The 20839-nt window shown below is 37.2% G+C and overlaps 1 protein-coding gene across 2 annotated transcripts; it reads left to right on the top strand.

Annotated features, from left to right (window-relative positions):
* Nucleotides 1–5181: 5181 nt before the first annotated feature.
* On the top strand, nt 5182–19978 carry LOC140234591 (ragulator complex protein LAMTOR1-like). 2 transcript variants are annotated; one of them, XM_072314619.1, is made up of 6 exons: nt 5182–5393; nt 10619–10680; nt 13974–14060; nt 15554–15631; nt 16699–16828; nt 17591–19978. In XM_072314619.1, exons 1-6 carry the CDS (start codon nt 5352–5354, stop codon nt 17687–17689), a joined length of 498 nt encoding a protein of 165 aa, XP_072170720.1. In that variant the 5' UTR covers nt 5182–5351; the 3' UTR covers nt 17690–19978. The 2 variants fall into 2 exon arrangements, with proteins under 2 accessions (XP_072170720.1, XP_072170719.1); XM_072314618.1 differs by lacking the exon at nt 10619–10680 and adding an exon at nt 10468–10538.
* Nucleotides 19979–20839: the final 861 nt, after the last annotated feature.

The following is a 20839-nucleotide window of genomic DNA, read 5'->3' as shown; positions in this document are numbered from 1 at the left end:
GCGAAAAATGGAGGGACCCACTAAAAAGACAGAGCTTGTAGAATGTTGGCCCCTCTGGAAAAGAACATCGATGGAAAAATAAATTGAAGCATCGTAAATAAAAAATAAAAAAAAAGAAAAGAGGAAGAAGTCTGGAGGCCCACTGAAAATTAGATTAACAGATAAATACACTTTCATAGACGCGAACAAACATGAAACAAGACTATAGACAACAAAACAACTACTGAAGAAAAGGTTGAATATACACTGAAGTCCCAACTTTTTATTGTTGTTGTTTTTTTTTACAAAATAATTACAGTGGTCACAATAAATAGGGGCACTCTGATGTATGTTGCTATACTTCAGTTTATTGATTCATTTCCATTGTTTCAACAAAAATTGTTTCAACAAAAACAAAATACATCTTGGGCCTACATTACACAACTATTGTTTTATCATCTTGTAAAAATACATTATAGTGATAGTGATCATAAAGTATAAAATTTTACATGAAATTTAGTAAATTAACCAAGAATAAAGCAGTAAGCCGACACTTTTAGGGTTGAAAAAAAAAAGCAGATATAACAATGGAAAAAAAGTGTTCCACTGAAAAGCAAAATTTGATGTGAAACGTGGATCATATAACGCTTGATATATTATGTATCAAATATCATCCAAAATTAACTCATATAAAGCACAAGTGCAATATGTATGTATGTATATATATATATATATATATATATATATACATATGTATATATATATATTATATATATATATAAATACAAAGAAAAACAAAACACTGCCATAGTAACAGCATTTCAGTGGGTACCTCCATTTTTTTTGCAGAATATTATTGCAGTTTATATATATATATATATATATATATATATATATATATATATATATATATATATGTTATATGTATATTATACGTCTTCTCGTACTGACTCAAGACATGAACGTGTTATTCTTTGCTGCCTGTGTATCATTCCATAAAATGCATGTCCAAATTTCACAAATATTTACATTCTGTGAAAAAAAAGTGAAAATAAAGTTTGAATTTCATTGAATTGAATTGAACAGAGTGAACTTACAGATACTAGAAATTGAACAGTGGCGGATCCAGAGGGGGCGCACAGGGCGCGCGCCCCTCTTTTCTTTTCATTTTTTTTTAACAAAAGAAAAAAAAAAAATGGGGGCTCGTGCGCCTCCTTTAATTTTGTAGAGGCGCCTCCCCTTTACGGAATTCCTGGATCCGCCCCTGTAAGACCGACATGACTAAAAAGATACGAACAATAATGATACGATACTAGTAAAGAAAGAACAGGAAAAGAGAGGACGGAAGAGAGGAGAAAGAGAAGAGGAATATGTAGAAATATAGAGGAAGGTCTGAGGCGAAGGGGACTTGGGGGATAGGGAGGGGGAAATCATTAACATTTGACCTCCAATGCGCACGCACGCACACGCACACACACACACACACACACACACACACACACACACACACACACACACACACACACAAGATGTTCCGCGGTCCCTGATCATGTTCGTTATAGACCGTGCGAAGTTCAAAATTCTGACTATCACCGTCTTATTAAAAAAATAATGATAAACTGGACCCTTTTCAGTTAATCCAAAAGTGATTTGAATCTGCTCTGGGCCCTGTTTCATAAAGCTGTTAGTAAAGTTACGAACTATGATCACTTCTGATCTGCTGTAGTATACTTATCAGAATTTCCATAACTCAGCATAAAACTAGTCGTTCTTAAGTCGTTTGTAACTGAAGAGACTATGGTTCATTTGTTTTGCGATTGTGAGAAGGTTATACCAATTTGGAGATATGTAGTAAACATAACAGAAATCCACATTAATAATTTTAAGCTCTCCAATTTTGAAAAATTATTTGGTTTATTATCAGATCAGTTTTTAACATACCTTGTATTAGTTGTAAAATATTACCTTTATATTTGTAAATTTAGGAATGAAATACCAACTGTTGATTTTTTTAAGAGTTTCATTAAGAAGCAAAAAGAAACAGAGTATTATTTAGCTAAGAAAAGAAATAAGCTTACTTTACATTTCAAAAAATGGAGATTTGATTTATGATATGTTTAAATGTTACTTTAAAATTGTTTCATACCCCTTGGATTAAGTTTATTTCATATTGTGTATTGGTATGCTGAATACTTGTCATTGTATTTTGCTCATTGGAATCTCCATGATCTGTCGCTGATACAAAGTACAACCATGTGTAGTACTACATTGTAGTTAGTAAATTTGCCGGCCCTCTGTCTGGCCTTTGTTTTCTCCAACTTTGTTGGCGCGCCTTGGACATGAACTAATTGCTCAATGGTTTTGGAATTTTTTAGGCTCTAATTTTTTTTTTTTTTTTTTTTTTAACAGTCTGTAATGTAATCTTTTCCTGTCAGGGATTTCCAGGTCTGATTTAGGCTTTATGTAGTGGTTTGAATTACAATGCTAAAGATGTCTCGAGATGAGTTGAGAATGTGTAGTTTTGAGGGATGATTAGATGAGTAAATTTTGATTGTGTAGGATATGGTGTGACTTTTGTCGTTGAATAAGAGGGTATGGTCCTCTTTCAGACCTGGGGACCCCACTGGGGGAGCCATTCTCCCTGGGTGTGTTATGAGACGGGGGTCTTTGAGGAAGCTTTACCTTACTACTTATTGATGAATCATGGTGGTTCTCTTTTTATTTTATCTCTGAATTGCTCTTGTCACTTTTTCTTTTTTTTTTTCTTTTTCTCGTGTTTGCTGATTGATGATTATTTGTAAATATTGTGATTTTATGTGATTTCGAAATAAAACATATAAATAAAAAAAAAAAAAAAGTCGTTTGTAACTTAAAACTTGTAACTTATGAGAACAGCTTTATGAAACACCCCCTGGTCACGACTAGCTATACACCCATAACAGTAAAAGTATAGGGGCCTATCCCAGCCAATCCCAGCCTATACTAGGAAAACTTTGATTAAAACTGTGTGATTATATCCAAGTATGTGACTCCCGTTCTAACGAACACGGTTTTTACAAAATTGTCGTTGCAATGAAATCGAAATTCAGATCCCAAACTTTCTACAATTTTATTTGTTCGGCTTTATGATGAAATTTGATATAACGAAAGAAAACGACGGTCCCGGGGACCTTCGTTGTAACGGGAGTGCAATTGTGATTAGAATTTATCCAAACCGCTTGATAATAGAGAGAAGGAGGGATGATCAATAATAATGACAATAATGATGATGATGATGATGATGATGATGATAATAATAATAATAATAATAATAATAATAATAATAATAATAATAATAACAATAATGATAATAATAATGATAATAATAATAATAATAATAATAATAATAATAATAATAATACATTTATATAGCGCATTTTCCATAGACATACATGTTCAAATGCGCTTTACCAGTGGATTATTGATATTAACGGAACAAGTGGGTTTTTAGATGTTTTTTGAAGGTGACGAGAGATTGCTGGCTGCGGAGAGTTTTGGGAAGTTGATTCCACAGTTTGGGAGCAGCAGATGAAAATGCTTTATCACCAAGTGTGGCCAGCATCTTGGAAGTTGGGTGATTCAGTGTGATAATAACAATAATAATAATAATAATAACAATGATAATAATAATGTACATGGCGCACGTGCATAGGACTGTAAATAACCTAAGAACTACAGTATTGTGAATGCATAGTCCTGATGGGCATGTGATAATAATGGCCTTTATCCCTTGATTATAACATTGATGGTAAATTTAAGTTTTGGGAGTTGATCGGGGTGATCACATTCCCATCGGTGATAATTATCATACACGCCTTCTCCACTCTACTGTATTATTATGTATACTGATGGGATCTGACGATACTTGAAGTGAAGTATTCATTTTGAAGGACATCTAATCAGTACCAGATCCTACCATCACAACTTTTCTCTGTGATGTCACGGATATTTGGCAGTGGCATGAACAGATAATTTCTGAACCAATCGCCACTCCGGTTTACACACAATCCAAATAGTTAAAGGGAACCCTATTCCACGCTGTATAGTGTATATAATCGACTTTTTATGATATTGAAGCAAATAAAACTTCGCTTATGACGCTGCAATTGGATCGGCACCAAGAACGTGACGACCAGTGCTTCATTTCTAACGATCATAAAACAAATTATCAAACCACAATGACATCATTAAATTAGACAAGGTGATTATGATGTCACAGCTGCACAACTCTTACAAGCAAGATCCCCTTGGTTTGCAAAGATTTTTTTTTTTTTTTTTTGCATTTTTTCAAAACAATATAGCCGCTGCAACCTCGTATTGAATGTCACCACTAAGCGTCTCTATAAATCGTCGGAACTCTGGAATTGATATAAGAGACAAATTCTGTATGAATTCATATCAAGGAAAGCAAAACTTTATTTATGTGCAAACAAAATATTGAGTACAGGTAGGTAACCTATCGCGAGGTAGGCCTATAATACTTAGCAGCTGACATCCGGCCGCCAACTCATCTAGTATGTATAGGCCTCATGTTCTATTCATGTGATTAATTTTATCCTCGTTTTAAAACTGTTTAACTTTACTTTTTTTTTTAATATTTTCATGTTTACCCTTTTGTTTCGTTTGATTTTACCCCATTTAAAGTTAACATCTACTTAAATATAGTAGAAGTTGTATTCTCAATTATACTAAGTACTAGTAGATTTTTCTAATAATGTTATGACGATTGCTGTCTTCATACGTCAGAGAACCACTGCGGAGCAAATTTCGGCAAACTTTTTCGTTACGTTTCATCTGGTATGATGTGAGTATAATAAAGAACTGAAAAAATATAGAAATCGTGAACAATTTAATATATGGAAACTGGAAAAATATATCACTCTTCTGTATTGTGTATTTCTGTATCACTTTTTGCTTCTTATGGCATGACGGCTCCTATCTCTCAGCCTTTTACTGTGATGCTAACGAGGTCAATACGCAGGACTGGTCGCGGACTGGTCATATGACCAAACTCGTGGTTCAATGTGTGCGCTGCGTAGACTGTTCTCGTTGTAGCATGTAGCACACACATACATACACACGCACATACACACGATCACGAGCCATAATGAGAATCGCACGCGCGCGCGTATCTGTGCCATAGGATCAATGCAACGAGTATATTGTAGAGCCTACCCTTTCTGGTGCAGAACTCCTGGAAGAATGACTTTCTTACGGCTTTTTGAATGGAAAATGTCTACTTTTTGAAATAGTGATATTGCATTATCACAAGATAGCTGGGGGTTTCTTAATCCTGATCGAACTGTTGACGTGGGCAGCCTGACGATTCGAAAATGGGTTGCTGTTTTGGGAAGGACGACGACAAGGCACTGCAGGTTGGTATTGTTCTGCAGCACTAAATGACTGTGCGTCTGCCGGGGTGGAGCAGGCTTGCAACTTGGAGCATTGCCGCTAGCCTATTGTTGATGTTACATGCATGACAGCGACTCGTACTCGGTGCAGTGTCCATGTCCTGCTGTTGTTAAACACAAGTTTAATGCTTCATTTTGCCGTCTTTACGGAGACTTTCGACTTTTGTTCTGTATGAGTTAGAAGCATATTAATCTTGATATTAGTTCTATTATTAGTTTAGTAATAATTAATACATCACGACATGTCATCATTCATGGTCCTAACTACTCCTATTAAATGAAGTATCTGGACCTGCATGGAAAAGAAAGTGCACTTTACTAAGTCAAAACAAGGCTAATAGCTACGTTATTCCGAAAACTAATATCACTTGGTGTGACTGTGGAATGTCGATGAACACATGACATACTTGCCAAGTTTTCATTTGAGAAGTGGTAGAATCCAGGCTGCCTACACAAGCAGTGCTACAACATGTAGCTTAAAATCTAAGCAGTAGACACTGCCAAATGAAATGCAGCCATGTGGTATCTATTTATAGAGTTGGCAAGGATGTAGATCTAACGTTAAACATAACTGATGATAAACATGGTGTTGAAAATTAGTAATTAGCGTTTCATTGTTAATGCATACTAGTGTTATTTGACTCATCAGTGCACAGTTGCCCCACGGCCGATACGAGTCAACTTTTGCTATTGATACAATTACAATTGTAGTTGTAACGTGTAGGGGCGTACAATACGTATGTTAATGTACAGTACAATAAAACGTACACATTTTCTTAATTTTTGTGCAATATTGATATGAATGTTCATGATTTCACAGCAGCCTACTGGATAAAATTCTTGAATTAAAACAAACAGACTGCCTTGTTTTCTGGTGCAATGTATGTTTTTAATACACAAGTCATGCATGGTCTATTTCACTATAGACTAAAATTTGGGTTTGAAATATAATACATAACAGTGAATATGTGTTCTTATCCCTCTTCTTCATCAGTTAAACAGCTAAACAGAGTTAGAAGCGATGCACGAAACTGAACATAATATTAGTGCATTGTATAATGAAAAAAAAAAAAATGACTTGATGAGCAGACCTGTCTGTCTGGCCCATGTTTGTGGAATTTGCAAACAGTTTATTGAGTACAGTCTTGGTATACATACCCTTATGACAAAAATAAGCGTGCAATGTACAGTGTACAATGTACATTTGTACATCATGCATGCTCTTTACGTTAGTCTTGGCCAACCATCATGCAATGTTATTTGCACTTAATTACCCATGACAGCCTTGAGAACTGACATGATGGCTAATGCTATACACAATTTTGTGCCTTCAAATTTTCAGCCGGTGATAGCTAGATTAATAAAGATATCTAATGTCCACTGTACGCTTATCTCTTTTGTGAATCTGATGAAATGCTAAACTAAAGAAATTTTCAGGGGTTTTGAATCTACAATAGAACTTGTTTGCAATTTTGATTCTGATACAAGAAATTAGTATCCTCACTTTCTGCAAACTGCAAATGTTAATAGCAGCAGTGTCACAAACTTTATGGCGTGTTACTCATAAAGCATTCCACTGTTGAAGCACTTGAGTACTTTGTTACATGTATGCAAAAATAATGGACAATGTATGGTATGTTCCAATACATTGTATGCTCATATGCATGTACTACCATAGTGGAAGTGACCACAAGAGCAAAGTACATGAATGTATGTACAATGTAGGCTTTGCCTTTCCAGGTTGTTTTGAGAGGTCATGATTGAGGATGCACTCCCTGAAGCCAGCAAACTTTAATTGAAAAATCCTCCAAATGTGCTTTGGAAAACATGTTTGAGTTTTGATTCAGACTTGCCAAAAATTTTTCATTTAATAGCATGATGCATGATTAGATTTATGTACACGTATGGGTGCTCTGTAGGTGTGAAAACTCAGGTTGATTAAAGGACAAGTTAACTTTCATTAACATAAGGATTGAGAGAATGTAGCAATATTAGTAGAACACATCATTGAAAGTTTGAGGAAAATCGGACAATCCGTTCAAAAGTTATGAATTTTTGAAGTTTTTGTGGAGTCACCGCTGGATGAGAAGACTACTGGAGTGTATGGTGTCACATGCGTACAACAATATAAAGAAAATATAAAGAGAATTTCACAAAATTTCATCTTTTGAAAAAAGTACACATTCCCTTGACTCGTTACTGACATATGATATGGGTAATATTATTCCCATTGTCTCTAGAAAGAGGCAAGTCAAGTGCTCTTTTATTATGCGAAAAAAGTGAAAATATGTTGAATTTTCTTTATATTTTCTTTATACTGTTGTACTCATATGACAGCACGAGCCTTAGTAGTCTCCTCATCCAGCGGTTCCAACACAAAAGTTTTAAAAATTCATAACTTTTGCACCGATTGTCCAATTTTCCTCAAACTTTCACTGATGTGTTCTACTACTGTAATATTGCTGCATTCTCTCAATCCTTATGTTAATGAATGTGAACTTGTCTTTTAAAAAAAGAAAAACAAATATGTAATGGGCCAGATGCAGATGCTCTTCTTGATAGCATTGAAGAAAATGTCTGATGCTGCAGTGTAATTGCTAGAATTCATTGTTTCAGATGGGTATTTGATTTTCATTTTTCAACCAGTCATGTTTGAAAGATGCTTAGAAATCAAACTTACACCAAATTTGGTGGCAGGTGTTGAAAACCACTTGAGATTCAGAAAACAGTAACAATTTATGTGTTTTTGTTGTTGTTTTTGTTGCTGTTGTTTTACCCACATTTAATATCTTTGTGCATATAAGGGGCCAGGCATGCTTCTCAGTAATGATTACCGAAATTGGTGTCATTGAATAACATCCATTTTTGAGACAATGTGTGCTTTGCTACATGTATGTCTTTACATTGGGTAAATGGTTTATTCATCTTGAAGTATTTACGTGCACACAAGGCCCTAGATGACATGTCTTAAACTGTCCCTGAAAAAAATCTTTAGCTCTGAAAAGAATGATTACATATCACTAAGTTACAAGCAAACTACCTCAAAGCGAGGAGGCTCAAGGTAATACATAGATGTACTGGTATACCATAACAAGCAAATCCTTGAGATTTGTTTGAATGTTTAGAAATGGGAAATATAATAGATTTGGTTACTTTGATTTGGTGCTATAAGTAAATGTTTTGTTGACAGTGAAGTAAGCAAAAAGCATAAAACTTGCAATTGCACTTAAAGACATATATTCTTATTTCTCTTGAGTTGATTTAGCCTTGGTTAATTAAATCAATCAGTGGGGCAGAGATCCTACCCCCCCCCCCCCCCCAGCTCAACTGATTTCTATGTAGAGCTCTGCAGCTTGTACCTCAAAATAGAAATACTATGACAGTATGTGCAAACAGCTCACCCTATTGTTTTGTCTCTCTCACTGGCTTGCTAAAGGGGCTAACCCCATTTACGGTTCAGGGCTGTGTAGCTCTGCAGTTTGGTGGGGTAGCACCACGAGTGCAGCACTGAGAAGCATTTAAAAGTGGTGCCAAGCATGCCAGCAAGAAAAGACAACAAGATCCAAGTTATTGGGTTTAATTAATATCAAGCAGTCCTCATGAATATTCATTCACCCTCTCACTTGACCAGGTGAACAAGTGTGTGCAAATTCAGAAGGGGCAAATAAATGGGAGGAGATGCCCACTTAGTATGTGATTGCACTGTTTAGCCATGACCCTCACCCATTGTTTAGGTATTACTTATCTTATTTATTTTATCCAATTCTTATGTAATTTTATTTATTGTTTAGGTACCTGGGCACGCATAATGCTCCTTCCCTTCCTTGTGAAATTCCTACAATTAGATTCAAAGCTAAGGAAATGAAATGTCTTCTACATGTATGTAAATACCATGTTCTCATTAGATATTGAAAACAGGTTAACTTGAGATGTACGGTATACTGTCAGCCGAGTTATTTGGAAATAGGGCCTCAGGACCCCCCCCCCCCCCCCCCCAAATATGTGATCAATTAGTTCTGCATGCAAGAAAGTTATCACTGGTTTGGGTTGATGCCATTGCCTTTTGAAGAACAGCAGTGATCAGTGCCTTTCTAATTCTAGGGTCAAAGGACTTTTTTTTCCCCATTTCTGAAGTAGGAAGTGTAATGTGAGGAAAAAAGAGGCCAGACGTGTTGTGCTTGAGTTCAGTGGCATTTTTTTTTTTCTTGTTTGATGGGCTAAAAAGGAAGGATGCCTATTCAAAGCCTTTGAGTCCATGTGGTCACAATGCATAATGCCTTGTAGGCAAGTTAAGTGTGCACAATGTGGGCAGAGGTGTCATGTGTGCCTATTGTGTTCGGACAGTGAGTCTGGAGAGGAAGTTTGCCATGGGACAGAAACTCGGTCTGCGAAAAAGTTGCACAGTTCTTGTAGGTTTTGCTTATTTTAGGAGCTTTTGAGTGGTTGTGCTCATACCATAGATAGCTTGGGAGACTATCTATGTGCACCTAGACAGCTGATTGATAAGCAAACTACCTCTCCAAACACACAGAGAGTGATTCTATAGACTTGTTTACAATATCTCCTACTTCAGTCTTCCCTCTTGAAGTTTACAACCAGGTTTTGCGGAGTTACGATTTGTTATCTTGGTGAGACCGTCAGTTGGCGTCAAAACATTCTTTTGCTTTACGCTGTGACCCATTTTGCTCAGAATGGTGCTCTGCAACTTCTTTCTTGTGTGATGTTTTGTTTTGTTTTGTTTTGTTTTTGTTTTTTTTTGGGGGGGGAATGTGAGATTTTATTGATTTGAATGTGGGTGTATGTGTGTGTATGTGTGTGTGTGTGTGTGTGTGTTTGTGATTGTCTGTGATGTGTATACAGTTACATTACGTGTATATGCCAATAGCTCAATTTAAACCAGTTACATGAACTTCTCCTGCAGCAACATTTTGCGGTAGAATTGTTTGGAATATATTCACATTCAAGTCCTGTAATGGCCTAAAATGTGGCGCTGTATTAAACCTCTCTTGGTCTGAATATGTTTTCAATGATTCTACAGGACAGTGGGCCAAATGAAACAACACATTTATTAGACCCTGCCAGGAACACACCGAGCAGACCTGTGCACAGGTTAGTCCCAGTCTCCGTTCAAGTCCCATGTTTATATTTGTCTGTGGTCAAACTAACCTTGTTTTGATATCACCCTACAGGATGTTGATCCTAATGAGCCTTTAATAAAACCAGAGGCGAGCTCAAGAACAAGGCCAGACAGGTTAGTCCGTATCACCAGCCTCCATCGTGGACAAGATACGTAACGTGGCTTCCAGAATCCACCTGTAACTGGTTATGTTGTAAAGATTGAGAGTGGTATAACCTGGCACTCATAATGATTTGCATCTTTTTTGTTTTTGTCTGTTTCTTTGTTTGTTATAAGAGGTTTCATTTCCTTTTTGAATGACTCTGTTCTATCAGTGAGATGATATTGTGTGATCAAATACAAATTGTACCGACACAGTAGGCAGTATTTCTTTTTTGGTTCATCCGACCCTAGCTCGAGAATGTAGTAGTAGTAGTAGTAGTAGTAGTAGTAGTACTGGTGGTAGTAGCAGCATTGCCATTCATCTGTGTGTTTTCTCCTTGCATTCTGGTTATTTTCACAATTGTGTGGTATCCCTCATTTCTTTCATTGTTGCTTCCATTGAAATGCTATATCCACCTTTGCACTGATTATATATTTATACATATTTATGGTTGTGTTTGTGTTTTGTTTTGGTTTGGTTTTTGTGGGGGTAGCAGTATGTGGAATACAGTAGTATTTTATTACTACATGTATGCATGGTGGGAGAAATGGATGGTGAATGTGTTGCCTTTCTTTGTTAACTTTGTATGTATGCTGTGTACATTTTGATGTTGTATTATGTCTTGATTTATGGAGTTCAGGATGACTTTATGATTGTCCAGGTTGCAGTCTATCAAGTAGGCAAATGTTTGTCTTAAATGAGCAGAAAATGATGGACATGTGTTCACCAAAGAAGGATGTCCATATGTATGTGACAGGCTTCAAAAAGACTAAGAATGATGCCTAGTCTATTTGTGTATTGCTTATTAAGTGAGCTATTACATTTGTCATCCATTCAAGTTGCCTGATAGTTGTCAAGTACATTTCATTGTGTCAAATGATTCATGGCAAATTAATTGAGAGATATACTGATTCAACTGGCAGTATGATATGACAATTCAATGTTTACAAGCAGGAAATATCCATGTACACTACCAAGTTTGATGTTTGTACTGCTCTCTCTCCTTTTTAAAACCAATAAAGAGAATACAGAAAGAAAATGAGTGCTAGTTACATGCTCAAAAGTATAGCAAAACAGATAAAACAACTTCTGCAACAATAAACTACATGTGTGATTTTCCTTTTGATATGAGGTTTTGAATGCACCCCACAATAGCTCTTAACCATGAAAAGGAGTTTATTTTGTGTTCTGTCCTGTCCAGTGAAAGTGGAGGTGGGACTGAGCGAACCTAGTACATGAAATGTCAGTTCATTGTCTGTACCTTATCTGTCGCAAATGTGAACGTTTACAGTGTAGACTCTTTTGAGGCATAACTTTTCGACCATTATCCTAGTTATCATTAGATTTGGATAAGAGATCTATGCACTTTGGGGCTATTTTTTGCCGAGCAAGGTCACATGCCATGGTCATAGGTCATTGAAGGTCATGTGCTACAGCTTTCCTGACAGACTCCCTGTATGAAAGAAAGATATATTGCTCAGAGGGTAAAGGTTCAGGTGTGAGTTTCTTCAATTTGTCTCCCTCTACAAATTAAATTTGTTAAGATCGCAACTGCTGATCTGTAAATTAACAAACATGTCAGAAAAAAAGGAACCAGTGGGACTGAAAGTGTCATCTACTGCTTTTTGGAAGCAACACTACCACCAGGTGTCCTAGGCCTCATCTGCCTTGGACTACTTAACATAACAATGTCAGAATTTTGGAGCTTGGGTATTTGTTCCATGTTCATCGTGTCACTGCCGGCAACCAGGGGTAGCCTGGTGGTAGTGTCGCTGCCCGGAAAGCAGTAGATGACACTTTCGAGTCCTACTTGTTCCTTTTTTTCCCGACATGTTTGTTAATTTACAGATCAGCAGTTGTGATCTTCACAAATTTAATTTGTAGGAGACAAATTGAAGAAACTAAAATCCGAGACTCCCTGTATGTATGACAAGTTATTATAGACTGTGAGATATCTGCCTTTAATATTCACAATGTTATGAAAATTCACACAGTTATACAAGTACATGTATATTATGTATATGCTTTTTTTGTCTGTATGTATGTAGACTGTATCTTACTGCTGTCACTTTTTGCACTTTTACCTGGTATCTCATTCAATCTCTATTCCATTTATCCGCTTCCCATTTCACTATGTATTCCGCACTGTCCGATGTCATTGAGACACAGCATTGCACCCTTTTGTGTGTGTGTGCCAGAGTTCATTCAGCACATGCTGGACAAAACGTGACCGTGCGTCACAAAACCAACAAAAAGTTGCACGCCTTGATTTCATGCCTGGACTCAATATAGGTGAAATGGGTCGACCTTGTCAACTTTTTACTGCTTTGAAAGTTTTTTTTTTTTTTTTTTATAATAGTCATGAACAGAATTTACCTAATGAGTGTGCAAAATTTCAGCTACTTTGATAATCCCTTCATAGTGTTTTGCTATGGATTCCTGTTCTTGGTCCCATTCATTGCACAGAGTTCTGCTGGGTGAGATAAGGCACTTGAATAGACCTAAAGATTCAAAGTCTCTTTTCTCAGTTAAACAGTTTTCCAGAGGATATACTTTCTTTCCACTATGGAGATGGGTTAGCAATGCCCATTTGCATTGAGTTATCTATCATTTAAAGTTTAGAGTCTCCTCTTTCAGAATCTGCTCTTGGATAAAAATCCATGTCTGGCAACTTTTTGGCGGTTTTGTGATGCAGGGTTATGAGTGGTTGTCATTTGAAGTATCTGCAAATGTTTATGTCATTTATTCTGTCTTTTTTATTTTACATGTATGTAGTGGCTTCATGTTACCATTATACGTAATATGATGAATAGTAGCCTTAGATTACTGACACTAAGTCGTACTTAAAACAAATTGCAAGCTATGAGTGCATAATACAAAAAGCATGAATAAGCTCTTACAGCATAATCAGTGTATATGAATTGACTTGATTTTTAGATTTGTCCATGTTGAGAACTAAACGGAATAAAAAAAAAAAAGTTTGTAGGAAGTGAATTCCACAGCTGAGTCTTGAGATGTCCTTAGCATGTACGGGGACTGATGGAGATTTGTGTTGGACTTTGGTGTTGTGACTCTGTAGAAAGAATTCCAGACAACTTTGGGGATGATTTCAGGAAGATATAAGGATGAAAGTGCCAAAGAGATGCAATATTTCTGTCATACTTCAATGGATAGCTTAGTGTAAATACAATTCTCATAAACGGAATGAAATGCATATCATTGGAGATGTTTCATTTGTTTTCCTTACTTGTCTGTCTGCATGCAGTGACCAGTTTGATGCTCACAGCCCCAATGGGATTCGAAGAGGTGACCAACAATCTGAGCTCAATAAAGTCCTGCAGAGAGCAGTCACGTAAGTCCTCCTTAACTCTTTATGTGCCACGTTCGCACGCCCGACTCGATCTTTGGCGTGCCAACTTCGCATATTCTGCTCAAACGCACAAACCCGCCCAAACCAATCAATAAATTGCCAAATGTCACAGTACAACAAAAGAGTTTCTTGCGGGTCAGTTCCTGTCACACTTAGCTTGCATTTTAAGTACCCGGTAGTGATTGAATATCAACTGGTGTTCCTTACTGGATTTGGAAGTAAATTCCTGGATTCTGTCAATTTTTGTGTGCAAAAGCCATGCCTCTACAACAATGCAGGTACTGTTCTTTTGACAGAAAATAATCATAGATTTGTCAGTGCAATTTACATCAAAGTAAAGCTAGACATTTTCTGTACAACTTTGTTAATTACATGTCGAGGGTAACAAAATATCTGCTCAAGTTACATGGATTTCAAACACAGAATGTTTTTTTCAAAGCAGGACTTCAATGATGTGTCAGAATAGTGTGGCACACACAACGGGGTTTACACCATGGCACATAAAGAGTTAAAAGATGAAAAAACTCCAACACCCCCTTCTTCCCCTCCCCTAACAATGAATAAAAAATTACAAAGAGAGTGAAACTGAACGTTGATGAATGCATTGGAGACGTTAGTAAATTTTTCATTGTTTTCAGTTTGTGTCATGTAGATATGGTGCAATAGACAATGTACAGGTTTTTTGCCATGAGTAATGGAAGAATGCAATATTATTGATAGGAAAAAGATGTCAGCTTGCAGTCCTAGGTATTGGCATTAAAGGGGAAACTTTGAAGGCAAATAATAGCCTGATTTAAGATAATTGTTGTCATCTGAAAACTTGCCTGATGCAGTGATATTTTAAAAGGCAAAGTATCGTCCCCTGCAAATCAAATTCAGATAGAGAGGATGGATTTTTAGGATTGGAGATATGATTTTGTTATCAGATAGCAAAGGATTAATGTCTAGCCAGAGGAAATATTCCCCTTAATCCATGGAATTGAGCATGATTACAGACAAAACAAAATGTTTTAGACATGCTTGTATGCAGAACACTTAGAATTTAAAGGATATCATAGGAAGGGAAAAAAAAAGATATTCCCTGTACTGTGTCAATATCAAATATAATTGCTGCCATGAGACAGTCCATATTTAGATTGCCTGTATGGCCTACCACATGAGATCCTCTATGAAGGTCTTCATTCTTTCTTCTCTTACGAATGAGCATAACTTATGTTAAATGTAGGTAAAAGTAATCATCCATACCATGAGGAGCATATTTCTTAGCAGAATGGAAGCTAATTCCAAGAATATAGAGCAATTTAATTTCTAAGTTAGGTAGTCACGCCAATACTTCTTTTAACTATGCTTCATATTTTGTGATGAAATTTGTTTACTGGACAGTTCTCAAGATCATGATGGAGATTCCTTTATCTTAAATGTTTGACCTTACTGTGTGTACCTTTGTATACATGTATTCCTCTTTCTCATTGCAGAAATGTCATAGATGTCTCTGCCATAGATTCACAAGCATTGGAGCAGCATGAGTACATGGACAGGACAAGAGCTTACAGGTAGGCCCATGCAATCATTTCTGTGTTTGCATTGATAAGGCAGCAGAGACTCCAATCACAAAGCATTAATCTTAAACTGGCAATCATCCTGCCTGGCTCCCCAAGCAAACTGGAGAGTCTGATCGCGTGAACACATGCATGATATCATGTGTGTGTAAGGCACATCCATGAGTGATAAACAGGACATCCCTAATGGCTGGGGTTATGAAAGCAGTAGGGCTAAATAGATGCTCTCTGATGCTATCTTAGCTTTATGTTTGAACATGACAAGTAAGAGTGGTGGTGGTGGTAGTAATAGTACAGTTGTAGTACGGTAGCAGTTTAGTAGAAGTAGTAGTAGTAGTAGTAGTAGTAGTAGTAGTAATCTAGTAGTAATCTAGTAGTAGTAGTAGTAGTAGTAGTAGTAGTAGTAGTAGTAGTAGTAGTAGTAGTAGTAGTAGTAGTAGTAGTAGTAGTAGTAGTAGTAGTAATAGTAGTAATAGTAGTAGTAGTAGTAGCAGTAGTAGTAGTAGTAGTAGTAGTAGTAGCTGGGGCGGATCCAGGAATTCTGTAAAGGTGGGGGGCGCAACTAATATTTCTGGTGCCACTTCCGGGTTTCATTTCATTTCTTCTTTTTATTTCTTTTGTTTTTAATGAAAAATAAAGGGGGGTGGGCGTGCGCTGGTTGCACGCCCCTCTGGATCCGCCACTGCGTAGCAGCAGTAACAGCAGCGGCTGCGGTATAAGACATTCTAGACCCCCCCCCCCCCATGTTGTTTTAACAATTTAATTACTGTATATGGCAAATTTTTTCTTGAGGTTTACGTTATGGTTTTTTGCGAATGTAAAAACACATGAAAATGTTAACTTCGATTGCGACACGAATATGACGTGCACACATACATTTCCTCGTTCAGTAGTGTACTCCACAATCACAATTTTAGCCACTCACGAAATTGTTGGGAAGTCCTGATTCACGAACAGTTAGACTCGCTAAATATATGGCACACCCAGAAAGAGTTGAGGATTTCGCATCCTGATTTTTTTCAGTTATGTTCTGTCCATATCTCTCTTTGTCTGTTGTTTAGCTCCAGGGTGGCCGTGGTGGTATCTGGTCCCAAAAGACCCCTGTCAAGTTTCCTGAGGCTCCCCAAAGGAGTGTCTATGCCCTACTCTGTGCTTTCAGAAGAACCAGTCTCCATTGCAGACATCAGTCTGGTGAGTAACAAACACTGTTGCAAACTGATTGAGGAATTGCCCTTCATCAATGTAAATAAGCACCAATTATTCATTGTTCATTTCCGACAAAAGTATGAATACATCATGACATTTGCCAATACATAATTATACCAAATCAAAGGACTTGTTTATCATGATTGAATAAAATATGGTGTAAGGAAATGCACTCATATTATATGAAATTATAGTATGAAAGAAAATTTGTTAGAAATTGAGTGGACTGCTGAAAAGCTTGACATGTACAATGTAATTTACAGTCCCTTCTTGAACAATATCTAATTTCAATGTGTACTGAACTAATGGAACTGATCAAGTAGTAGCCATGATGAAAAATCATGGGCATACATAGGCCCTATCTTTAAAAAACAATCAAACAAACAAACAAACCTGAGATAAATATTTTGTATAGATGATAGAACCATTCAGACACCCTTGTGCAGTCATCAATGGCTTGCAGGTTGGTGGCAACCTCTATCACCCATGCTGAGGTGAATATATCATTCGAGAGTAGAAAGCAAAGGTGTCAGGCACATTTTAGTGGGGGTGATGTACCTTCCTCAATGCTGTGCTGAAAGATTTTAGTCAATGGGGTGAGCTGTGCATTCGTGTATTGCAGGTCTAGAAGTAAGAAGCGAAATGTAATTCTTTGAGAAGTAGTGGCAGTGCAATTCAAGGGGTGCCCATAATTTAACCATTTTGTTCTTCCCCCTCGTCCATCTTTCTTTTTTTTTTTTTTTTCAGGTGACTGATACAGCAGCAAAAGCATGGCAAGCCTCACAGGACATCCAGGTGACACATAAAGAGAACCTAGTCGCCCAGTTTACCATCCCGCAGAACTGACGTACTGTAAATGTTGTTGTGTCTTCGATTGTTTCCCCATGAATGAAAGACTATGCCAGAGGGCACTGAAAGTTGAGAGGGGAAAAACAAAAAACATAAGAGGTGTGAAAGAGCCGCAGGAGAAAAAAAAAAAAAAAGGCAATACGGAGTACGGATAGTCAAAAATATATAACATGGAAGGCTTGTGAGAGATACTCTCCTTGTAAGATATGCATTCCAGGCATAACTTTGTGGTAGGGGAGATTGGAAGGACCTCTCACTGTCCGGCAGATCTAGAGTGATGTAAGGCTGCATTCAGTTACTCTCTAGGTTCTTTCTCACTCTGTTCACCAAATACCAGCAAGAAAAGGGTCCACCAACAATCCCCATTGGTCGTCCAATTAAGTTACGTGTACAGAGACAGTTTGTTGGATTTGTGACCTTCTTGACTGGCAATATAAGAAAAAAAAATGAATATTTCCTGCATCCTTTTTGAAAGTGCTCTTTGCTCAAATGTGTATGAAGACAGAAATTGTATTTTTTTTTTTTTAGTTGTTGTTTGAGCACTCTTAGCTAGTTCAAAAAATGCTATGATAAGAGAAGTAAATTTGAATCACCAAACCGAATAACAGCTGTGAAAATAAGATCGCAGTCGGGACAAATATTATGAATAGTTTGTCTAGCATTGCTGTGACCTGCCAACATGCCACTGGAGGCCACAAGTGTGTGAGCTTGATTCATTTAAAGGTTCTCTGTAATCCAAGTGTTTACAGCTCCAAGTTCTTGTGTCGTCAAGAAGGAATCCAAATATGCTCCTCTCATTTCTAAAATGTAAAAAGTGTGGGTCTAAAGTGAATGAACCAGGAATGCCTCTGCCACCCCTCCCCCACCACAAAAAAAAGAAGAAAAATACACAAATGCGAACAAGTTCTGTTACCCCAATGACATCTTCAACTCCAACAGGTTAATATGCTTAGCTTTAACATGGCAAGGAATGGTTCTACCTGTTTTCTCCAATGATAGAGCACTTCTTTTTTTCTCTCTCTCTATCAGAGACTGGGCTTTGGTACAAGAGAAAGTTTCAAAGATAGCAAAGTGTGCATGAAAAATTATCAGACTTAAATGGGAGGGCTTTGCTCTTAACATGAAAGTATCTTATTACACTTTCATATCAGAGAACTCTTAATACCTCTCAGAAAAATTATGATCATATTTTCGACCTCTTTCGTCATTCATTTCACTTTCTATCTCTACTTGAAGTGTATATACATTTAGGACATATATACTATACTTGAATTCCATACATTTATTAATTGCATGTTTCAATAATCATGTTTTCGGTATTTCTGTTCTAAATTTGCTCATCAACTGAGGAGTAGTACACAAGAAATGTAAGCTTTGTGACCAAGATGGCTGCGTTAATCAGCTGCTTTGAGCATGTAGGAAGCTTTTAGCGGAGGCTGAGAGAAAGGAAAGGTCTCGGCCACTGTACAACGGTGATATCACGTGCATAATACTCTATTCCTTCTCACATTTCAGTTTCTTCTCGCATTTCAATGCCTCGAAGGAGGGACACACCTTTTTTCTCAGACAAGACATGCACTCTTTGTGACTTTTGGAAAGATCTATGGCAGGTTCTAAATTCATTTCACATAAATCCCATAAGACAAGGGACTTAAAACTTTCAGAATTCTGGGGAAATCAGGTTGCTTTGTCTATGCGGAAAATTTAGATTTTATATGAATAACAACATGGTCATACAACTTGATTTTTTTTTCTTTATTCTTATCGTACCCACACAAACTTTTCCTGCACTGTTGTAATGTTTCCAACTGTCTCAGTTAAAACAAACTTTATGTCGATGCAAATTCTATTGAAGGTAAGGTTCCCTCCGAGGATGATATTACACTTAGCTTCTCATTTTGATGGTATTTGTGGCTTGCCATATTTTCTTGGATCCTTTGTCTCTACATAACCTGTAAGATGGAGGTCTCTGCAGAGTTCTATTTGTGTTGCATCACAGAGTATTTGATCAAATTTGTCTAAGATATATGTTTCCAAAGTCAAGTGCCAGTAGATCTAGATTGGCCCAACTTTGTATGTGAAGCCTCCACGAACCTCAAGGTTTAATGATTAACAGTGATCCAGTAGTGGCAACGTCATGTTGGGTAGTTTTCTTTAACTTCTTGTGTGTGTTGCTCATTGGTTGTCTCGCAGAGCTCTGACATTGCTCCTGTCTTAAATCCCACAGTGGCTTTTGACTGGACATTGTGTAAATCTATTGTTTCTAAATGTTGTTTGAATGTTGATGGCAAGGAGAAGTCATTACAAAGGGCCAACTCGTACAATACTGGATATGTGTTCCAAGTTCATCGTGTCACTGCCGACAAATGGGGCTAGCCTGGTGGTAGTGTCGCTGCCCGAAAAGCAGTAGATGACAGGTTCGAGTCTTGTGGTTCCATTTTTCCAACATGTATGTTGAAATTATAGATCAGCAGTTGCCATGTTGCAAATTTCATTTTTAGAGGGAGACAAATTGAAGAAAACCCACACCTCAAACTTCGCCCTCTGCTTAATAATATCTTGCTTTTGTTCTTAACTCGTTGAGGACTGGCTAATTTTGCTGCAACACGCATCTCCTATAGACACTTGCTCGAGTGAGCTCGGGCTCGTCCTCAACGGGATAAAGTTTGTTTTTTCTTCAAAGAAATCCTTAATTTACCTCATATAGAGAATCCCATCCGGCACACTTCCTGTAGATTGAACCCGTTGGCAGAGGCATTCTCCTTGTGACTCGGGTTACCTAACGCGTTTTGCACATTTCCTGTATTGACATGGTAGGAAACTGAAAGGGGAGCCATGTGCCTGCATGTACTCCATCTACCACTCATTGCGAGATGTGTAGAATGAAGACCCATTCTCTTGTGTCATGTGCAGCTAAGTTGTATCACCCTGGTACCCTGATAAAGCAGCAGCTGCCCAAGTTGAAAAAGTTGTAATACATACAAGGTAATTTGCCTGAAAAAGAACTTTGCCCAACTAGTATCTGTAGCTAGCTTTCATATGGCTTCTGAGGTGTGTTATTAGAGAAAGAGGGAAAATAACAACAGAACAGTGGTCCGATTTTCATACTATGTTAAAGCTTAAAGAGGACAGAATTTGATTATCCCG

This window comes from Diadema setosum, chromosome 11 (assembly GCF_964275005.1).
Source record: "Diadema setosum chromosome 11, eeDiaSeto1, whole genome shotgun sequence".
NCBI lineage: Eukaryota > Metazoa > Echinodermata > Echinoidea > Diadematoida > Diadematidae > Diadema > Diadema setosum.
This window is presented reverse-complemented; position numbering and strand designations above follow the sequence as displayed.

Coding starts and splice junctions, on each gene's coding strand:
- LOC140234591 (XM_072314618.1), top strand. CDS start 5,352: ATGGGTTGCTGTTTTGGGAAGGACGACGACAAGGCACTGCAG. Junction 10,539..13,973: donor CCGAGCAGACCTGTGCACAG/GTTAGTCCCAGT, acceptor GTCTGCATGCAG/TGACCAGTTTGATGCTCACA. Junction 16,829..17,590: donor CCATTGCAGACATCAGTCTG/GTGAGTAACAAA, acceptor TTTTTTTTTCAG/GTGACTGATACAGCAGCAAA.